Source organism: Acanthopagrus latus, chromosome 6 (genome assembly GCF_904848185.1).
Source record: "Acanthopagrus latus isolate v.2019 chromosome 6, fAcaLat1.1, whole genome shotgun sequence".
NCBI lineage: Eukaryota > Metazoa > Chordata > Actinopteri > Spariformes > Sparidae > Acanthopagrus > Acanthopagrus latus.
This window is the reverse complement of record NC_051044.1, coordinates 6,088,623-6,110,369: the sequence shown is the minus strand read 5'-3', so window position 1 is coordinate 6,110,369 and position 21,747 is coordinate 6,088,623. Positions and strand designations below refer to the sequence as shown.

Below are 21,747 nucleotides of genomic sequence, written 5' to 3'. Positions count from 1 at the left end.
TGTTTTAAATCTGAGTGGTTTGGTTGTGATGGATTCATTGATTTGTTGATTCATTCATGTGCAGTTGTCATCAGGTACAATCAGAGCATGTACAGTGTCTCCTTGATGCCATCAGGGGGCACCAAAGTCTAACAAGTGTGAATCTGAAGCTGTTTCCTCGCTGCACTCAGTTTGTTTATATGTGCGCACATAAAACTGTTTGCGTGCGCTTCACCAATCAGAACAAAACAGACTAATAATTATTTTAATATAAAAAAAAATAGCCATCATCACCATCACAATAATATCAATAATAAATCATCAGCATCATGACATTTGATGTTTCTGTGATAAAATGACATAAATAAGATCCACAAGTGCAGCAGATACAAGTCAGAATTTAAAAAATGCACATCCGTCACGAGAATTCTTTTTAGTTCGTCTCAGCCAAAAGGAGGCCGATCATTTGAAAAGTAAAGCAAATTAAACTGAGAAAACTGTGGTGAGAGAGTTTTAGTTGTGGCTGTGTTCCAGGCAGAGTAATTTGGGGAAAAACATTTTTTGGGACCATGAGTGATAAGCGGAGGACGCCGGAGGCCTTTAAATAGCTCAGGAACGGTTTATTGATCTGAAGCGCGTTGATTCCACTAAAGTACTCTCACGCAGGCCAGAGGGGGCTGACGTCACTCCTCAGCTGGGTGACGTCGCTCAGAATCTGCACAGGATGATGCTCCCAGTAGCGCAACCTATAGCTCAGATTCACCCTCAGAGGGCGCCAACGAGCCCGGCCATACTGACAAGCATGACCGAGACCCTGGCAACTGTCCTCACCTGCGAAGCATACCGGCGTCATCACGAGCGAAGGGACGCCTTCAGAGTGATGACAGACAGCCGGGAGTTAAATATGCAGAGAGACGGTGGGACAATAGAAACATTTAGCGATGTGTTTCCTTTGTATGAGTGAAGTTTGACAGAAAACTCATTTTTGAAGACAAAATCAGCAGCAATAAATCATCAGTATTTATTTTGTTTGACTTGTTTTGCGTTTTCCCACATCCTGAGCTTGAAATGATGTTAAACCATTAATCCCTTCAGGTGAAAAAGAGCATAAGTCTTGCTTTAAAAGACCCGTTGTGTTCACTTTATGTGTAAACTAAGCTGTAAACTGTTCAGAGGCGCTAATAACTTTTTGGGGGGACATTAAAAAAAATGATGCATCTGGAGGAAGAAGGCCAAGCGAGATCTTCCGCCCCTGAAATTACAGGCTGCTGGTGAGTTCCTTATAAATGTTACTTCATTAGATTGTGTTTGTTAACAGTGGTGTTACTGAGTCATGTTTTGTCACTTGCAGATTACTCAGGTATGTTAGGCATGTTTGAGATGCTGTCAAAAAATGTCTGCAGGTCAAACAGTAACAGATTTGTTCTTCTTTTTTTTAATTTAATAAATAAAAGCCTGTAATATCTCCCTTCCTCTTTATTGTCATCTGTCCCTATACAACATAAGACCGCCTGGTTACACCTCAAGATTGTGTTAATAGGTATCTTGAACTATTTGCCTCCATTCTCGTGCTGTAGCTTAGTTTAAAATCAACAACCAGTCGAGCTACTATAAAATTGAACTGGATCGTGTGGTCTTGTCAGCGCTAAATAACTTGGGGGGACAAACATTACTTCGAATTTGTTGAACATAAGAAAATAACTTGACTGTAAGGCGCACACTTTGCCTGTGTTGGAAACTTCTCTCTACCGCTGCTAACACTAACTTGCCTCAAACTTAATGAAGCGCCAATAGAGACAGCAGGCACACGGAGAGCTTGTTGCTAAGAAACCATGGAGCAACATGAATGAGACACCAGGGAGTAATCATGTAATGTTTAATTACTTTTTTTGAGTAAGGAGCCCCAACACTGACAACAGCAAACAAGCTACGCGGACCTTGAGATGACCTCTGAGTATTCATTACATTATCCTAAACTAGTGCTACGTAGCTTCAGGCTAATGTTATTGAGCAAGTGAGCTAACGGTTAGCCTACTGCAGTTGAACTATTGGGGATAAGATCTCTTCTGCTATTACTCGTCAAGAAACTGTTGTAAAACTTACTTCAGGAGGATTCATTTTAAGTAGGTCCTGGTGGTGTCACTGTTTTGTAAATTTGCCAATTCCTCATGTACATTAGAGACGTTGACGCTAGAGCGCACCATGTGATACCCCTTTTTTTCACACCCGGGAGGCCGTCATCCACGATAGCCGAGCGGTTTATGTACATGTATCTTCTGATGTCGTCACCGCGCATGCGCTCAGCCATGGAAACACGGAGATTGCTGGTTCGCGTACAGCGACTGACAGTCCGTCTCTGACAACTTAGCATTTCTTCTGCAATGTGTCCCTGCTGTAACTACAGAAAGACTCGGTAATAAAAGGACTGTTTTGAACAGTGTTGTGTAAATTACCAAAAACTTAAGCTTGCTGAGGAGACTCAGGGCCCCTCCTGAGGACTCTACTACCATTTTCTATGCTCCGGTTTCCTGAGGCAGCAGCATCATAATTGCTGACAGAAAAATCTGATTAAAAAGGTTCGCTGTGTCTTGGGTTGTGACCTCTGTTCTCTGTGAGGACCAGTTTGAGCATCAACAGTGATGACATTTTGGAAGTTTAAAAGAGGTTGTGTTGTGTTTCCTGGTTTAATCTTGTGTCTTTGTATAGGTTAAAATTTCCATCCAAGGTTACTGGAGCACATAACAATATCACAATTCTGACAAAGTTGTTTATTATGCATTACTCTGTTAAAATAATTGAACTGAAAGCTCTTTGACTTACTGCTGAGTGATCTCATGAGGTGCTTGAGAGACTAAAACTCTTCTTAGTTTATTTTCAAGTTGAAGTTGAACTTCCACAGGGAGGAGAGCAGCGGCGCAATTGTTGAATGATTTTAAACTCTATGTCAGCATAGAGCAGAGGTCACCAACCTTTTTGAAACTGAGAGCTGCTTCATGGGAAGGCTACCAGTTTCATACACTCTTCTGAAATAATGAATATGCTCAGTTTGCCTTTAGTTGTATATGATTATTAATGATACTCATCTATGTGAAGACATTGATCACGTTAATGATTGCTCATAATAATTATCAACAATGACTTAACAAGGTGGGAAACAGATAATATCAATATTCAATTTTCAATTTTAGAACAGTCCTGAGGGCTCCTCATGTGGTCCTTGGGGGCTACCTGGTGCCCAGGGGGACCGTGTTGGTGACACCTGGTGTAGAGAAATGACAGAAACAGTAGACGCTCTGACTTTTACTTTTACGCATCTTTTACATTGTCACTTATGACCTGTCCTCCAGCAGTGAGACAGCTCACTGTGGAGCATTGTGGTTATTTCTGTAGATGTTCTCTCATCTCTGAATGACACTGTAATCAACATTTAACTGAAAGCCACATCTGAATGACAAACGTTACTAGGGATGTAACGATACACTCAGCTCACGATTCGATACGGTTCACGATTTTTTTGTTCACGATACGATTTTCTCACGATTTTATTTTATTTTTAATCAAAATGAGCTACAGACAAATTATGACCAAATAAAATGATCTTTTATTCTTAGGAAAAAAAAATCTTAGAGCTGCTTTCTTTACAGGAACTCTGTAAAACAGTTTGTGTCCTCTTATAAAAAGTGCAACTTAAACGGTCACCTTAAACAACAAAATATGAAAAATATATCCTTTCTTCTCACAAGTAAACAATCTCACAAGTAAACTGGTGTAATTCAGCATCTCCAAAAACAAAAGAATATAAAATCTTGACCAAAAAAAGAGGTCCTTTCTTTACAGAATTATTACACACTATTTTTGTGTCTTATAAAAAAGTGCAACTGAGGTAGTTATTAACTTAAATAACAAAGAAAAACTGTATTTTTAAAAACAAATCCCACATCAAAATAATATCAAAACATAAAATCTCTTCAAATAAAGTAAGACTGGCTTGTGTAGCTTGAAACTTTCACGTTTCTCTTGAGGAAAATCAACATGTCAACATTCTAAATATAATATTATATATATATATATATACATAAATCTGGCTCTATCTTGGCTCCAGCGACAACATCAACAACAGCCGCAAGCCCTCATTTTCAACGACGGTAATTTCTTGCGCTCTTGCGTTGTTAAGGGGGAGAGGAGATGCAAAGCCTCTCATCAGGGTGGTTTTTCGCTCGGGAGGTGGCGTAACGTTACTTTGTTTCTCACTGTGGTGGCGGTTAATATGCTGCTGCATGTTGCTTCAGGAATCTCCACCTCCATCAGGTTCTCCATCCCCTGCTCCGGCTCGTCTCCTATCAGCACCTGGATGTGAACACAGTTTCCAGGTAATTAGGTCCACCAAGGTAAAGCTAATGAAGTCTAATCAAACAGCAACACCTGCTCCCCTGAGGGATATGATATTCAGCTTTTGTTTTAGACTGTTTGACTGAGGTGTTCATTTAATGTTATGGACATTTTGAAGGATCTCGTCCCCCTTGTGTAACTCTCACAGGATATAATAAATGTTCTTGTCTTTTAGTGTCTGCCGGCCGGCTTTGGTCGCTGTCAGCTGCACAAGAGACGAAACAGTCAAGAACTCAACATGAAAACATCGCTGAGGCTACATGTGTATTTGTTTGCAGTGTCGTACCAGGAAAAGTGTTTCCAGCAGCATCTTTCTGATGTCAGGGTCCTCTTCTCTCTTCTTGTCCTCTGGGAGGTACTGCAGGTCCACAGGAAGACCTGAACATCACATCAACTTCTGTTAGAGTCCGAACCAGCATTACTTCATCTGGACAATTAATTAAACAACATTTTGTCTCAACAAGAATCAAGCAGAACCAAAGACGGTTCCTACTGAAGACATAAACCTTGATTAAGTTGTCAAAAATATAAAGTTAATTTCTAACAAACCTCAGTAATTTTCAGCTGTTTTTTCCGGCAAACGTTATAGGATGTATGTGGGATTGAGCCAAAACTAACTGCAGTGTGTGTTCATGGTACTAAAGTAACATGTGTAACAGTGTGACTCACTGATGTGTTTACTGTGTCGTACTTTGACAACAAAAATGGAGCATCGTAGTATAGTTTAAGACACCAATCAAGGTTAGATACTGTAACAGAACCGAGTATTTAAAAGTTGCAGGCTTTATGGAAGATCACAGAAAACAACTTTAAAATACATTAAATGAATTTATGTGACTATTGTTGCAAAATATTTAAATTTAAGCCCTTTCAATGATCCGTGTCGATCTATGTCTACTTCCAAAAAACGTTCAACAGGGTCTCTACACATAAACACGAGCATTAAAAACACTGTTTGTGTACAGAGTTTAGTAAAATAAAGGTTTTTGAACAACTCACGTTAGCAGCTGTATCTGTATCGACCTAACAGGAAGGCTTGAGGTGCGGCCCACCATTACTCTCCTTCCTGTTAGGTCACACTCGGGGATCGACACTTTTTGTCTGCCATGATGGTGCGCGCCGAAGATACAGCTGCTGATGTGAGTTGCTCAGAAACGTTGTTTTTAGTAAACACTGTGCACACAAACAATGTTCTCAATGCTCGTGTTCATGTGCAGAGACCCTGGTGATACTACGAGCAAAGTTTGATGTTGTGTCGAGTCGTCTTAGTGTTTTAAAAATAGCGATTTTGATACTAGTGTAAAAGTGCCGATAGCATTCCCACTGAAAATTAGCTTGCCTGAAAACGAAACTACTGTAAATCTTAAAAGTGCCTCTGCCAACTTAATTAAGCTTTTACACTAAAGTTTGACTCATATACATTCACAAATAAAGCCTCGGTTGCTTTTTGGCGAGAGTTTCACTTAAAGTACTTCTACTGTGTTACTCTACTGGTAAAGTCCAGGTGAAAGATACTCACACTTTCCCCTCAGGCTCCTGTGGCGGCTCGTCTCCATTGTTTGGCTCGTCTTGGTGATTCATCCTTTCAACCGTCCGTCACCTGCAAGAAGAGAAAGAAGAGCAGTGGTAGTTTCACGTCTCTTTGTGCAGATTTTGTGTATTTGTGAAGGTTTTTGTGCAATCGTGAAGGTTTGTTGTGTATTTGTGTAGGTTTTTGAGTATTTGTGGAAGTTTTTAGTGAATTTGTGAAGGCTTTTTGTGTATTTGTGCAGGTTTTTTTTAATGGTGGATATTTTTGTGTATTTGTAGAAGTTTCAAGTGAATTTGTGGAGGTTTGTAGAGATTTTGTGTGTCATTGTGAAGATTTTGAGTCTCTTAGTAGAGATTTTGTGTGTCATTTTTGTGTATATTTATGGTTTTGTGTATATTTATGGAAGTATTTTGTGTATTTGTGAAGGTTTTTATGCAATTGTGAAGGTTTTTTGTGTATTTGTGTAGGTTTTTGTGTATTTGTGGAGATTTTTTGCGTATTGGTGGAAGTTTTTAGTGAATTTGCGGAAGTTTTGTGTGTATTTGTGAAGGTTTTTATGCAATTGTGAAGGCTTTTTGTGTATTTGTGTAGGTTTTTGTGTATTTGTGGAGATTTTTTGTGTATTTGTGTAAGTTTTAAGTTAATTTGTGGGGGTTTGTAGAGATTTTGTGTGTCATTGTGAAGATTTTGAGTCTCTTAGTAGAGATTTTGTGTCATTTTTGGGTATATTCATGGAGGTTTTGTGTATATTTATGGAAGTATTTTGTGTATTTGTGAAGATTTTATGCAATTGTGAAGGTTTTTTGTGCATTTGTGTAGGTTTTTGTGTATTTGTGGAAGTTTTAAGTGAATTTGTGGAGGTTTGTAGAGATTTTGTGTGTCATTGTGAAGACTTTGAGTCTCTTATTTCTGTATATTTATGGAGGTTTTGTGTATATTTATGGAAGTATTTTGTGTATTTGTGAAGGTTTTTATGCAATTGTGAAGGTTTTTTGTGTATTTGTGGAGATTTTTTGTGTATTTGTGGAAGTTTTAAGTGAATTTGTGGAGGTTTGTAGAGGTTTTGTGTGTCATTGTGAAGACTTTGAGTCTCTTTGCAGAGATTTTGTGTGTCATTTTTGTGTATATTTATGAAGGTTTTTTGTATATTTATGCAAATATTTTTTGAATTTATGGAGGTTTTGAGTCTGTAAAAAGCATTGGACATGTGTACACACTGATAGCCACAACATTAGAACCAGTGACAGGTGAAATAAATAACATGGATCATTGTGTTCCAATGTCATGTTCGGCTGTGAAGCCATGAGTCCTAGCATTCATGTGGACGTCTCTTTGACAGACACCAGTCACCCAAACACAGCTGCAGACCAAGTACACCCCCTCATGGCAGCAGCACTCCTTGATGGCAGTGCCCCCCCACTCAGGAACGACCCGAGGAACGTGGGAAAGAGCTCAAGGTGTCAACCTGGCCTCCAGATTCCCCAGATCTCAATCCAACTGAGCTTCCACTGGATGCAGTCAGAGCCAAGAACGATCCATGGGGGCCCCAACATGGATAGGAGTTGGTTCTGGCGCATCCAACAGATGCTCAGCTGGATTGGGATCTGGAGGATGAGGAGGCCAGTTTGACGCCGTGGGTTCTTTGCCATGAGGGGGTGTAGTTGGTCTGAACGGTGTTTGGGTGGATGGTGTTTGTCAAAGAGGATCCACAGAAATGACAGAACACAAAGTTTCCCAGCAGAACATTTGATTGTAACAAGATGATCAATGCTCACTTCACTTGTCAGCTGTTGTGATGTTGTGGCTGAACAGTGTAGATATACATGTTAAATACTTTTCATATTTTGCATAAATTTATTTTTATTTATAAAATTACTCTGAATGATAATTAAGGTTTTCTTAAGTTCAGTTTTGAGCTACTTACTGAGTATTTACATTTACTGCGACTTCAAACTGATTAAACTATGCTGAACTATACTATTCATACTTTCACTGCACTTTGTCTTAAAAGTTTTAGTTACTAGTTATTTTGCAGATTCATATAATCAATATTACATATTCGCTGATCAAACATGATGTATTATTATAGATTAAGCTACTCAGCATTAAAAGCAGAAAGTTGAGACCTTAAAGAGGAAATGTGAGACAAGCCAGTGTCCTGCATTGTGGAGGACAATTATTAATCAATTGATGCATTGCGTGATGTCGGTATACTCTTAAAACAATTCTGTAGAAAGACAGCTGATTTTTGAGTCTCATTCTCAGGTCATCAAATAACGCACTTTGTAGGCTATTAACAGAACTCATAGAGTCAAAGTGTTAACAACAAGAAGATTAACAGTATTTTCATAGACATTTTATTTCAACATGTATTTTTTTTTATTAATTTCTTTTTTTGTGTTTATCCAGTAGCTGTAAAAACACTCCTTGAATCCTGAGGGTTTTGAGTTGAGGCCTAAGTCTGCTTTGGCTAGTTGGTTCACACCTGATAACCAGGTTTGCCCAGCAGAACCCTAACAACTGGGTTGCTGTTACTGAACTTTTGTACCTCGAACTCTACCGTGGTGAACTGGTAGCTTACTGCACTCAACATAGTTTAGCTAACACTGTTAGCCTGAAAAGCTTCATACCGCTTGTCTCCAGCAAAAACAAAAACTCAAAAGGCTCCATAAAACTTATCAAGCACTCACTGAACACACAATGCACGCTCGAGTGGAGATGTACCTAAACTGAAAACAAACCTTCAATACACTCAGAAGGACACAGACAAACCCACAACCGCTCAAGCTGTTTGTAGCTATCAGTTCACTTAATACACTCAGAAGGACACAGACAAACTCACAACCGCTCAAGCTGTTTGTAGCTATCAGTTCACAAGATAACAACCTCAGAGTCTTCATAAAGCTTATCAAGCACTCACGGAGCACACAATGCATGCTGGAGTGGAGATATACAAGAACTGAAAACAAGCCTTTAATACAATCAGAAGGACGCAGACAAACTAACAACTGCTCAAGCTGTTTGTAGCTATCAGTTCACAAGATAACAACCTAAAAGGCTTCATAAACCTTACCAAGCACTCTCTGAACGCACATTTGCGTGCTGGAGTGGAGATATACAAGAACTGAAAACAAGCCTTTAATACAATCAGAAGGACGCAGACAAACTAACAACCGCTCAAGCTGTTTGTAGCTATCAGTTCACTGCACTTCTACCATGAGCATGAGCACAACAACTGCTTCCAAACAGAAAACATCACCACAGCACAATCGGATCATTATTAGTGGTCTGCAGGGCAGTGAGGCCGAGGGCCCTGTAACAGCTTTGTAATGATCTCTGCTTGGTGTTATCAAGCAGGATGCTGTTACACACAGTTGCAAAGAAAATGAATTCCTGCAATTTTTTTTTTAAATTTGTTTTATCACAGAGGTTCAACATTATCTTCAAGCAAAGGCATCGCGCCCATACACACTGAACTCGCGAGGGGAATCGTCATGGACAGATGAGGGCAGAGATCCAAGCCGCTTTAGTGGCGTCAGGCTAGCTTCTACCGTGGCCCTGAGCATGTCCCTAGCCAGGCCGAGGCCCAAGCTAAACACGCACACTTTGTGCACGCTTCTACCATACCATAGGTGTCTGAACATGAGGGACCTGTAAGTTGGCGGGATCGCACAAGGGCTCGTAAGATACGCTATTACCAATACCAGCAGCTGACCAAAGGCCTGACTACTGCCATTCATGGAAACCACTGCTTACAGCTCCGATGGACTGCACTCGGGCATTTGCCATTGAAGATAGTTGAAGTCCGGTCAAGTTAAACTATAAATTACAATAACACCAGGTTTGCCTGGCAGACCACTAACAACTGTATTACTGTCACTGAACTTTTGTCCCTAAACAGCTCTACACCACAAGACCTCCAAAACAACACGTCTCCGTTCAGTTCTGCTGGTGTTGTAGCTCTCACTTCACTGCACTTCTACCATGAATAACAACACCAATGTTAACAACAGGCTCTGCTCAGCATAGTTTATACACTCAGAAGGATGCAGCAAAACTAACAACCGCTCAAGAGAAACCTTAGACAAGCCACTAGAAATTCTACGGTCATTCTGCTGGCGTGTGTAGCTCAGTTTACTGCACCTCTACCACAACTGAGACGACAAGAACTGCTTCTAAACCAAAAACTTGACACAGTTTAATGTTGACTCTACATAAATGAAGATGTCCTTTTAAAATGTATAAGTCCCAGCTCAAAACCCACAGAGTTCAAAGGAAGAATAAGTACTTTAAACAAGTTTTGTTTTATTTAGAGGAAACATAAACAAGTCTGGTTACAGTGCCTAAATGGATTTATTTGATCTAATTCATAAAGTATTTAACATGTGTATACACTGAGAGTCACAACATTAGAACCAGTGACAGGTGAAATGAATAACATGGACCATGATGTTCCGATGTCATGTTCGGCTGTGAAGCCATGAGTCCTAGCATTTATGTGGATGTCTCTTTGACAAACACCAGTCACCCAAACACAGTTGCAGAACAAGTACACCCCCTCATGGCAGCAGCACTCCTTGATGGCAGTGCCCCCCCGCTCAGGAACGACCCGAGGAACGTGGGAAAGAGCTCAAGGTGTCAACCTGGCCTCCAGATTCCCCAGATCTCAATCCAACTGAGCTTCCACTGGATGCAGTCAGAGCCAAGAACGATCCATGGGGGCCCCAACATGGATAGGAGTTGGTTCTGGCGCACCCAACAGATGCTCAACTGGATTGGGATCTGGAGGATGAGGAGGCCAGTTTGACACCGTGGGTTCTTTGCCATGAGGGGGTGCAGTTGGTCTGAACGGGGTTTGGGTGGCTGGTGTTTGTCAAAGAGGATCCACAGAAATGACAGAAATCAAAGTTTCCCAGCAGAACATTTGATTGTAACAAGATGATCAATGCTCACTTCACTTGTCAGCTGTTGTGATGTTGTGGCTGAACAGTGTAGATATACATGTTAAATAAAATATGATTATATCATTGATATATAAATAGACTAGAGAGACTAGTGTCCCAACAGTGACACTGTAGTGGCTTCTGCCAACTCAAACTGTCCGTACTCAATGACTTGTGAATGAGACTCGACTATCTTCTAGAATCATTTACTGATCCTAGAGTATTAATGAACAGCAACTGACAAATCTCACACTTTCTGCTTTTAATTTTTGCACCTCTATTGCACTGACCTTGTTGGACCAGGTGTCTCTCCTCTCCAGGTCTGATCACCATACAGGTCAGAGCTGTTCCACCTGAAGCTGAAGGCAAGTTTCACCTAGAGAGAGGAGGAAGTACTTTAGTATAACATGATGACTGCATGCATATGTGTGTGTATATATATTCTGATAAAATAACAGAAAAAATAAGATGCAATCAGATCACAGACACATACAGTAAGAAGGGGATTTCTAATTTCAGGATTATATTTTCATAATAACACTTGGTAACCATGTGCATGACATCACTTCAGGAGTCTCACATCACTCTGCACTGTAAATCTACCGTAATCTGATTTCATATCATTTCTTTTTTAAAGGTAAACCAAAAGTAAACCAAATGTATTGAGTCCTGAGAACATTTAGTACCTTATACATTAGTAATATGAACACATTAAACCACCAACAACAGACAAACACTGAATCCAATCGATGCAGGCTACAATGAGGCTGCAAATTGGGTGTATAAACTACTTTAAAAATGACCTTCTAGATGCTGACATACAAGCATACTGAGACATTATTAAACACAAAACATGGAGTCTGTTAGCTAATTGTGTTGTACTCAGATATTCGGCTGTAAGGTTGCTAGTATTAACAAGTTAACATTACACAGCACGATAATGGCGTCGTGCTAACATCCTCCAACAGACACACATGTTAGCTAACATGCAAACCTGTCTGTGAAAACACAACGATGAAATGATTACGATGTCTTTGTAAGCTCGTTACAGTGTCACTACCCGGTTATTGTGTCCTTACCCGTTAATAAAAACAGCTGAGCCGCTGCTAACATGTTTGCCAAACCATGCAGCGCATCTCCAACAACTGTAAAGTCAGCTAGCTAACATAACATTAGCACTCACTTAAAGTGACCAGTAAATGTTAGCTAATTAGCTTTCATGCCGTTCAAAATAATACATAAATTAACAAAATAAGTCTTGCCGACTTTACCAAAACTAGCCACTTGTTCTTAAGTAGCAACCTAAATTTAATAAACTGTGCATTATTCATGTAATAAACACGGTAGAGATAAAACGCTCAAAATCTCAATGGAGTTTGGTGCACCAAGCAAAACATAACGTCCATTGCGGATTTAACTGATTGTAGTTGGAGGATTATGTTCGAGCCGAATTTATGGCAACACCTAACAGTTAAATGAGATGTCTTCAGCTTCCTGTTCAGATTTATTTCAGAAACATTTGAGGCAAAAACAAATCTCACCCACATGAGGGGGAGGCTGGCTCCCTTTTAACTCGCACATATAGATCTTACTGAGCTTAGGAAACGCATTAAGGTAGTTACTATGTGGAGCTTGCTGATGTATAAAGGAATATCACCTGGGCTTATTACCTGAGATCAGAAAGCAACAACTGATCTACACATCTCGCACAGACAAGAATACACCTGTACTGAGCAGGTAACTGGACGCATAAAGCAGATTTATACATAAGAGTTTACTGACCGTGTTCGTGTCCTCAGGGAAGAGCCGCTCCGACCAGAGTGAAGATCCGCCAGCCATTAATATAGGCATTTAACATTTTGGAGGGAAATCCACTAATTTCGCGAGGGAAACGAGCAGAGACCGCCCCTTTTGGCGCGCACCACCTGGATTCGTCAACAAATGTGTGGGCGGGACAGAGAGTCATAGAAGTACTGAAAGGTGTATAGTTTAGTTAGGGAAGATGTCTGATAAACACAAACAACTGTGCCTGCTATGATTTAGATCCTGGTATGATGTCTTTTACTGCATCCTGTTTCCTGTAATCTTTCAATCTGTCTTGTCAAAATACACTAAAATAAAAATAAAACAATTATCAGTAGAACCATCACAGATGAACAATTGTTAATTGAACTAAAAAGGTCTTTTTTTTTATTGATATTTAATTTCTCTGGTCTTTAATTGTTATTATTCCAATACTAACGGAATGTAATCATGTTACATTACTTTAATATTGTAATCAGGTGAATTCAGGTAATCTGGACACCTCAGCTCAAGTGTTATTGATTTCTGTTCTGTTCTTTTACCATAAAATTAATTAAATTAAATCCGAATGATGACTTCATGGGGCTGATGTCACAGAGAGGGGGCGGGGCACTTGTACAGATTATGTATATAAGAATCTATTTCTTACCTTTTTATCATATTGTTTGTGTTGTACTATCATTATTGTTTATTGTTAAATTGAACGGTCCTTAGGCTGCTGTGACACACAAATACCCTCTTTACAGAACCAATAAAGGAGTACAGATCACGATCCCAAGGAGAAGAAGAAGAAGAAGAAGAAGAAGAAGAAGAAGAAGAAGAAGAAGAAGAAGAAGAAGAAGAAGAAGAAGAAGACTCCATGCCAGCTGGTGGCGGTAATGCGCCAGAATGTTTTTGCTAACCGCCAAACAAAGTCACGACGAAGAAGAAGAAGCGGAAGAAGACGAAGAAGAAGAGGACGAATTGAACACTGCAGCGCGGTCTTTAGTTCCGTCACTATCAGCTTCCTTTAACATCGTTTTTATTTAGTATTAACTGACATTAAAATGCTGTTGTGACGGAGTGAGCTGTGTTAGCCTAGCAAGCTAACTTACACACGGCCAACAAGTTATCGAGCCTTATCTTTGTGGCTAACAGCTAACAGGAGCACCACTGGGACACAAGGTGAGTTAATGTAAGATAAGTAACAAGCTAGCAGTAAACACCTGCACTAATAACGAGCCTGTTAAGTTTAGCACAGTCAGCTTGGCTTAAACAGAGCAGCTGTACCTCTTTTAACCATACTAACAACATGTTTTCATTCATATTCATGAGAAGTTAGTGAACTCATCGTCACCCTTCCTTCTGGGCAGAAGCCACTAGTTTTCAGTTTCAGCAACAACCTATAGAATAACATTCAGCAGCACAAGTGGCACTAAAATGTGATTTATAAGTCAAGCTGATTGAAACAGAGGGCAGGAAAGAGGAGCTCCTTTTAATGTGGCTCCCTTAGCTTAGTTGTATAGCAAAAAATAATCATAAAAAGGTATATAAGTCTGGAGATATCATTAAAAGTGTGTATGTTTGACTGTCAGTCTATCCATGAATGGTTTCTTTAAGGATTACTATGCTTCTGGCAATATCATGTTTGATATAATCTCCTTAATGTGTCATTGCTGTGTTTTTTAAAGTGAATGTTGGTTGATCTTATCCATGCCTATAACATATTTATGCATGTTTATAAAATAATGGGCACAATTATGTTTTTTTTTAAAGCCATTTTGACACAATTAAGACAAAAAAATGTACTCATGAGTGGCTTTTTAGACACTGACTTGATGCATATCAAGCATCTTGGAGTAGAAAATCAGAAATAGTAATGCAAATTTCAAAGAGTAAAATTTTTGGACAGGTAGAACTGACATTATACTGTGAAACTGTTGATGAATAGGTACCCTGATGCCACACCCAAACATTTTAGATGAACAGTTTATGCTAGCTTGTTAATCTGCTTTTCTCTTTTCTCTTCTTCCCTGCAGGATGACTTGCCCCCCAACCAAGCGCCTCAGAGGTCTGAACCAGGGTATAGCGACTGCGATGGCTTTTGATGACCCGTTTGGAGATGATGAAGACTTCACTCAGGATGACTTTGATGAGATTGACATCATCGCCTCGCAGGCCATCACCTCTGTCCCTGCCCCTGGGCTTGGGTCGAAACCAGGACCTAAACCAACAGAGCTGGCCCACGGGTCTGCCTGGCCGCCTTCTACAGGGCAGAGCAAATCTTTGAGCAGAGCCACAAGCAATCAGAGCAGAGAGAACACGTTCGGCTTCAGCAGCAACAACAGAGCGAATGCTGGAATGGTCAGCAGAGAGCCTCTCGGTGAGTTCAGAGCAGTTAATCCCTCACACTCAGTGTTGAGGAGGCTCCATCTTTTTTTTCTTTTTACTGTTGCAGACTACAGCAGCAATTAAATAAATCACACAAATAGAATATTACTTAATTATTCCTGAAATGACTTCCATGTGCCAGGTGGTCAGTCCAAGAGTTTGTAACTGTGAATTCCATCTCATTTGATCCTGTTAAATTTCCTCTTCATCACATTAATTAAGTGCAATATTTTGGCTCATCGTCTGGAACAGAGTGTCTGTTCCTCAGTATGTGACCATGAGCCAATTTGGGTTTGGTGCAAACAACAGTGTCTGTGTGCTTTCCGAGATAGAATTCACAAACACAGAGTTTTCCAATTTTGTGTAAAATTAAAAAGCACAGTGATCAAAATGGGCTTTCTGTTTTTAATTAACAAAATCAAAACCAGGATCGGCAGTTCGCCCGGTATTTTTTCTCTCTCTACCCACGCATGATTGCGTGGAGAGAGAGGGAGAGAGAAAAAAATAAACACTTCCACTACAACATAGTTAGTTTGCCAGTAACTTACAGCTGCTCTTCCAGACAGTAAACCTGTGTGCCAAGACGATCAGCTGACTGGTATCGGTGGTATCTCTGACAGTGTAAGAAAGAGTGTTAACTCGTGTGGGACGAACTGAAGTGAACAGAACTGATCCTGATCCAGAGGAGATCCTTCAATGGTTTTATTTTGGAAGACAAGTTCCTGCGAGAAACCAAACTGTGTAACAAACTGAATACCTATCTTTTGTTGTTTATTGTTGAGGTATTGTTATATTTATGTAGTATTCTTTTGTTATTGAATATTATTTGAACTTTCCTCACCATAACCTGCAAAAAGCCACCAGGATAAAGTTAAGCTGTTCTAAAACACCCCTGCACTCTTAAAGAAGAATTTGAATATGAAAAGGACTGTTGCCAGGGCATTAAAACAAATGATCTGCCGACCTTACGAATCCAGATATGATAGTCTAACAATGCCTGTCAGTGCTGACTTCAAAATACAGACAGGATGTGAAAGGAGAGTTTTTAGAGAAACAAAAAAAACTGAGCAGAAATGTCTGGTGAATTTATTTATCAGTTTTTTTAATTTTTCACAGTGTGTCGTAACAGTAAACCCACATAGTGGACTAAGGGAACTCTACATACACCCCTAATCCTTTACTGTATTAAAACCTAATTAAACAGACTTCAAAAAGGCCAAACAGTGAGTACAGTTTGTGTTTTCATGTGTGTTGTTTCTGTTGTTTTCTGTGATCAGGTAACAGGCAGCAGCATTTTGGGTCAGACAGAGAAGACTCCTACAGTGTGCTGGAGGCTCAGCATGCAGAGCTAAAGAGGAAGGTGAGACTCAGTGTTTTTTTTTTTCTTTTATAAATCATAAAAACATCCAACAGACACAAATTCAACGGAGCATGTTTTTAGAACAAATCTTTACGATTGAGAAAAGTCTCTTTTTTTTATTATATTGTTGTTGTTAACATGTACCTGACAGTGTTTGACTCTACAGTCTACCAACTAAGACTAGACTCAGGATCAATATGTGTTGACGAATGTGTATGTTTTTAGCTGAAGGAGGTGGAGGAGGAGATTGTGTTGAAGAGCGGGGAGATCCGGGTCTTGAGGGACTCTCTGAAAGGAGCCCAGCAGGAGAAGGAGGCCCAGAGGCAGAACCACATCCTGCAGGAGACGCAGAGACAGAAAGAGCAGAGCGAGAGGGAGAAGGAGCTCAACAGGAAGGTGAGGATCTGACACACACACACACACACACACACACATTCAGTACATATGATCATCAGAATAACATGATCATGTTGTCATGTGTGTTCAGGTTCAATCTTTGCAGTCAGAGTTGCAGTTTAAAGAAGCAGAGATCAATGAGATAAAGACCAAACTGCACAGTTCGGACAAAAACAAGATGGCCTCTCCTCTGCCTAGAAACAGGTCAGTCATCATCATTATTAACAGACTTGATAATCAATTAAATGTTTTGTTTTATTTAATCGCAAACTGAATATCTTTGGTTGTGGAGTTAAAATAGTTGCATAAAACCTAAAGGAAGTCTGGTATTTGTCAGGGGGTTAAAGGGAAAATTGAAGCCTAGACTTCAGAATGATCACGTTCTTTCTCTGTGCCTCTCTTCTCTCAGTCCTAAAGTGCTGAACAGTCTCGCCCAGTTGCATCATGGGAGCGGCAGCAGCTCCTCCTCTCCAACAGCAAATGGTTTCATCACAAAGGAGACCTTCGGAGCCAACATCCCTCCCAGAACGACGCCGGTGAAGACGAGGAGAGATGGAGGGGGCAGAGGGTCGTCCAGCGGCAGATCTGGTGATGGACAGGAAGTGTCTCGCCCAGACCCCTTCCTGTCCGTCAGACCTGCACACCTACAGCACCGAGGTCAGTCTGTCTGTCAGTCTGCAGTGATGGATCATTAAAGTGCAACCCGATTGAGTAAACAATACGTCTGTTTAAACCAACCAACCAAAATATAAGACGTTATATTTTTCTTCTTTGTCGTCAGATACCAGAGTGTTAGCGACATTACAGAACAGTTCAGTGAGACATCAAACTGTTCTGATATCTCATAAGACTGTTTGTACATATTTTAATCTGGTTATAACACCTCTATGACAGCAGTGGAGATTAAAGAGTCGTTCCAGCCAGGGTTATCCATCCATCCATCTTTTATTTATCTTTTTTTTTCTCACAAGTTTTAACCGCGTCATTGTAAATTGTGTGTGTGTGTCGTCCTCCAGGTGGCGTTCTGCTCGGGTTGTTGCTGCAGCAGCCTTTGTCTCCCAGCAGCCTCGGCCTCTCTCACCTGCTGTCAGTGAGTCTGACTGACATCCCCCCGACATCCAGGTGAACATCCCATAGACCTGCATGTATGCAACAAAATTTAATGCTGTATAGTCAGTGGGAAGGTTTTTTGCATAAGTAACTTCGGACATAAACAGATATAAGGTCATTGTGTTGTGTGGCAGCAAACATCTGGGCCACAGAGTGAAAAAGCATCAATATTCCTCTTCATTACAATATGTATAAAACATCCTTGAGTCAGGAAATCAACCCCCAGCTACTCCAGTGAGGAGGCACAGTGGCTTATTAAAAGTCAACCTGGTTAGTAAAGTTGAGGATTGTTCTGACACAACAGACGACTTCCTTTGAAATTCTTGCATTTAACTCAACACATACTGTACAAGTAGGCCAGTAATGACATGCAAGAGTTTTAACCAAACGTTACGGCGTGATGATCACTTCTGCATCTCCTGTATTCTGAGTGTTGCGTTGAAGTCACTTACTGCAGCCACATCAGTGACCACCTGGTGTCGCCAAAGCCTATCAAAAAAACACATGAATGTGAATGTGATGTTGTCTGTGATTTCATTTTAAATCTTTTGTAAGACAAATTTGAGCCGAGTGGTAGTAATCACAGTAGTTGAACAGTAGCAGCAGTAACTGTTGTTGTTGTATAGATAGGAGCAGCAATTGCAGCTCAACCACAAAGTAGCTTAACTGCCATATATGGGGGCAACTGTGGCTCAAGGGTGGAGGCAGCATCTTGCTATCTGAAGTTGGTTCAGTTCCCCTAGTCTGCATGTCGAAGTGTCCTTGGGCAAGGTACTGAACCCCAAACACCTCCTGAAGTGCTGGTCAGCGCCATCAGCGTATCAGTGTATGTATGAATGACTGTAAGTCGCCTTGGACTGAAGCATCTTGCTTAATACCCTAAAATGTAAATGTAAATATAAAACTTGTGGTGTTGTTTGTCCTGTTTTGATCTCAGCAGGCTGTCAGCAGGTTTGCTGCTCCAACCAGATGCTGCAGTCGGTGGTGGTGAAGGTGGAGCTCCCAGAGCTGCTCTGAGCCCGGTCCAGAGTCTGGCTGTAACTGGACTCAACATGCTGAGTCAGAGCCGACCAGACACTGCAGCCAGCAGCAGAAACAAAAGGTAGACTGGCAGACTGAAGTAATAAAGCTGCTCTGCTGAACCTGCACTAACTTGGATATGTGCTGCTCACTGAAGAATCCAGAACACAGTAAGAGCTGAACAGTTCTGTGGACAACAGGGTCCTCTTGTGGTAAAATGATGTTACAGCAGCAGTTAAATAACCACAGGGACAAAATCACCAAAGATTCCCGTAATTCCTGTAAACTTGTGCTACATTTTTGAATTGCATATGAGCTTGTACAGTCAAGTCATGAGGCCTGTAAACCACAGAGAACTACTCTGAAAAAGTCTTTACACAGACCAAAGTAGCACCTTAAAAACATGATGCCACAACATGACGATGACACAACATGTGTTAAATTGTATTTTTACTCTGTTATAATTGTGAACCACTTCTACATTAACTACATTTTTATGTTACATTATTTTATACACACAAAAACTGAATCATAAAACATCACACCACACCAACCCTGTAGATAAAGTGCCACTGATACAGACGTTCATCTCTCCACAAGATTTTAAAACATCTACATCCTTTTGTGTGTGTCTGTGTGTGTAGGTCGTGTCCCGGTGCAGTCCTGCTCCTCCCTCTGTTGGACCTTCACCTGTCTCGGCTCTGTCAGGCCCTCGACTCACTTCGCTCCACCTCTGCCGGTGGTTCAAACTCTCCTGCTGCTAGCTCGCTCCCAGCAGGCCATGCTGCTCCCACTGCTGGACTAGGGAGACTGGAGGAGGCTAGTTTGTCTGGTTTCAGTGTAAAGGACACTGGTTTGGCTGCTCTGAGGCTCCTCTACCTGCTGATGGCCCACAGTGACGAGGTGATGACACAACAGTAACATTACTGACACCTGTAACACATAAAAAAATCAGGTTATCACCTGTATGTAGCTTCTTTTACTGTTTTTTTAGACTTTAAATGCACAAAAGCAGTCATATTTTCCTCAAACTTGCAGGTGGTCATTATTAACTCGTATACTTTATTATGTAACTATGAGTCTAATGGACGACTGTCTAGATAAGCAAGCATTGAGCAGTTGTTAGTGTAGAAGGTAGAGCTCAGACTCAGAGCAGACATGTTTTTGTTTTTGTCTGTTTTGTGTGCTCTTATTATGTGAACGCAGCTCGTTTTCATGTTTTCTCCTTTTGAGATGAATTAATCCATCTCTCAGTCTTTGCCCCCTTTTTTGTGCAGCCATCATGTCTTCTTCCACTGAAAATAAAGGAAGAAAACAACAAAAAACACTGAAGCATTCAAACATGGTTTGGGATGTAGATTAACACAGCAGAGGTAGAAGCTTCAAAGCCCTCAGGTCAGCTCTCATTGTACAAACGGGAGAATTTTAGGAATCCAAATGAACACGTTCACCATCATGTTTTTAGAGCCCATACAGCCTCTTTACTGGTTGTGATGGGTCTAAATCCTGTTCGTAAATACACAAGTGTTACGCAAGTGAACGTGAAGCTACTCGCCTAGTGTCAGACTGAACAAAATCACTCTGAAAAGCTCAAACATCCAACTGAAGTAAGAGTAAGAAAACACAGGAAGACTTTACAAAAAAAATGAATATTCAGTCATATTGTTGTCACCAATATGCTGATTGAAAGTCTAATGACCTCGGTAAACAACCCAAAACAAAAACATCTACGAGAACGTTTTCATACTGATAAAAAGGTAAATGTGTTGGCTGCAAGGAAAGTGTTTGGAAACTTCAGCCAGCCTTTGGCAAACATTCACTTTACACATTATAATTTCAATCCTCTAATTACTCTGCAAAGACACACCTGATCTAATCCATATCTCCATAAGAGTTGAGATTCCCAAACTCATTATTAGCTCTCCCCAAACTGACCTTTGACCTTTTTTATGATGCTTTTAGGTGGTGGAGGCTGTGTTGTCAAAGGAAAGTCGGAGCGGAGTCACAGACGACAAGGTAAAGAAACACACATGCACTAACTCCACTTTTAACTTGTTGAAAGTTGATTTGTCATTTCCTGATAAATCTCCCTCCCTCTGCTCGTAGGCTGACCGCTCTGCTGCAGGTGTTGGTCTGTGCTCCCAGAATGCCTTGCTGCAGTCAGTGTTGCAGCTCTGCGAAGCAGGACAAGGCAGCGGCGGCTCAGAGAGGGAAGAACTCGTCCTGAATGCGCTGAAGACCGTGTGTGTCCTTATTGAGAGGACTCCAGACACACACACTGACAGGTAAACACACACAATCAGCAGTCAGGAGGTCAAAGGTCACAGTCGGTCTGATTCTGTCTCCCTATAATTGTGTTGTGACCAGATTTTAATTAAAGTATTATTGTTTATGCTGGTAGATCTGATATATGCAACATTTGTTTAGGGGTTAGGGATTCAATGTATGAACATGAGCGTGAATACATTAATAAAAGTCTGACACATACATACAAGATACAGATCAGCCGAAGATAAACTGACAGACTCGATGATAATAAATTCTCAAGCTTGCTACGTTTTCATACTGATAAACATAAAATATGAATGTTTGTTTGTTTCTTTAATTTAAGATGGCTGCAAGGAAAGTGCTTGGAAACTTCAACCAGCCTTTGGCAAACATTCACTTCACACATTATAATTTCAGCCCTCTAATTACTCTGCAAAGACACACACACACACACACACACACGCTTGTATGATGAAATACTCACCTGGTAGGAATTCTGACGGTAGAGGAGTGGCTGAACAGGGAGTGTGTGTGTGTGTGCGTCTTCACTGACTGTCAGATGTTATGTAACATCTGAC

General features: G+C 40.6%; 1 protein-coding gene and 2 long non-coding RNA genes across 6 annotated transcripts in view; 2 read left to right on the top strand and 1 right to left on the bottom strand.

Annotated features, from left to right (window-relative positions):
- Positions 1-1,943: 1,943 nt before the first annotated feature.
- On the top strand, positions 1,944-4,685 carry LOC119020784. The gene is made up of 3 exons (XR_005075417.1): positions 1,944-2,102; positions 4,269-4,367; positions 4,544-4,685. It is a non-coding gene; the product is annotated as an uncharacterized LOC119020784 (long non-coding RNA).
- Positions 2,109-12,778, bottom strand: LOC119020783. Its single transcript, XR_005075416.1, has 5 exons — positions 12,625-12,778; positions 11,133-11,218; positions 5,888-5,968; positions 4,655-4,746; positions 2,109-4,326 (listed from the first exon to the last, which is right to left on the bottom strand). It is a non-coding gene; the product is annotated as an uncharacterized LOC119020783 (long non-coding RNA).
- A 723-nt stretch (positions 12,779-13,501) lies between these two features.
- The window catches only part of LOC119020721 (ATR interacting protein), a 36,778-nt gene continuing 28,532 nt past the window's right edge, over positions 13,502-21,747 (top strand). Inside the window, exons 1-11 of one of the 4 annotated variants that reach the window (XM_037100271.1) lie at positions 13,502-13,809; positions 14,664-15,007; positions 16,293-16,375; positions 16,601-16,771; positions 16,863-16,975; positions 17,181-17,428; positions 17,788-17,893; positions 18,822-18,983; positions 19,546-19,804; positions 20,864-20,917; positions 21,008-21,186. In XM_037100271.1, the coding sequence (XP_036956166.1) occupies positions 14,665-15,007; positions 16,293-16,375; positions 16,601-16,771; positions 16,863-16,975; positions 17,181-17,428; positions 17,788-17,893; positions 18,822-18,983; positions 19,546-19,804; positions 20,864-20,917; positions 21,008-21,186 (1,718 nt within the window). In that variant the 5' untranslated portion in view covers positions 13,502-13,809; position 14,664. Of the gene's footprint in view, positions 13,810-14,663; positions 15,008-16,292; positions 16,376-16,600; positions 16,772-16,862; positions 16,976-17,180; positions 17,429-17,787; positions 17,894-18,818; positions 18,984-19,545; positions 19,805-20,863; positions 20,918-21,007; positions 21,187-21,747 lie in introns of all 4 variants that reach the window. The other 3 variants (XM_037100270.1, XM_037100273.1, XM_037100272.1) reach the window with 3 other exon arrangements.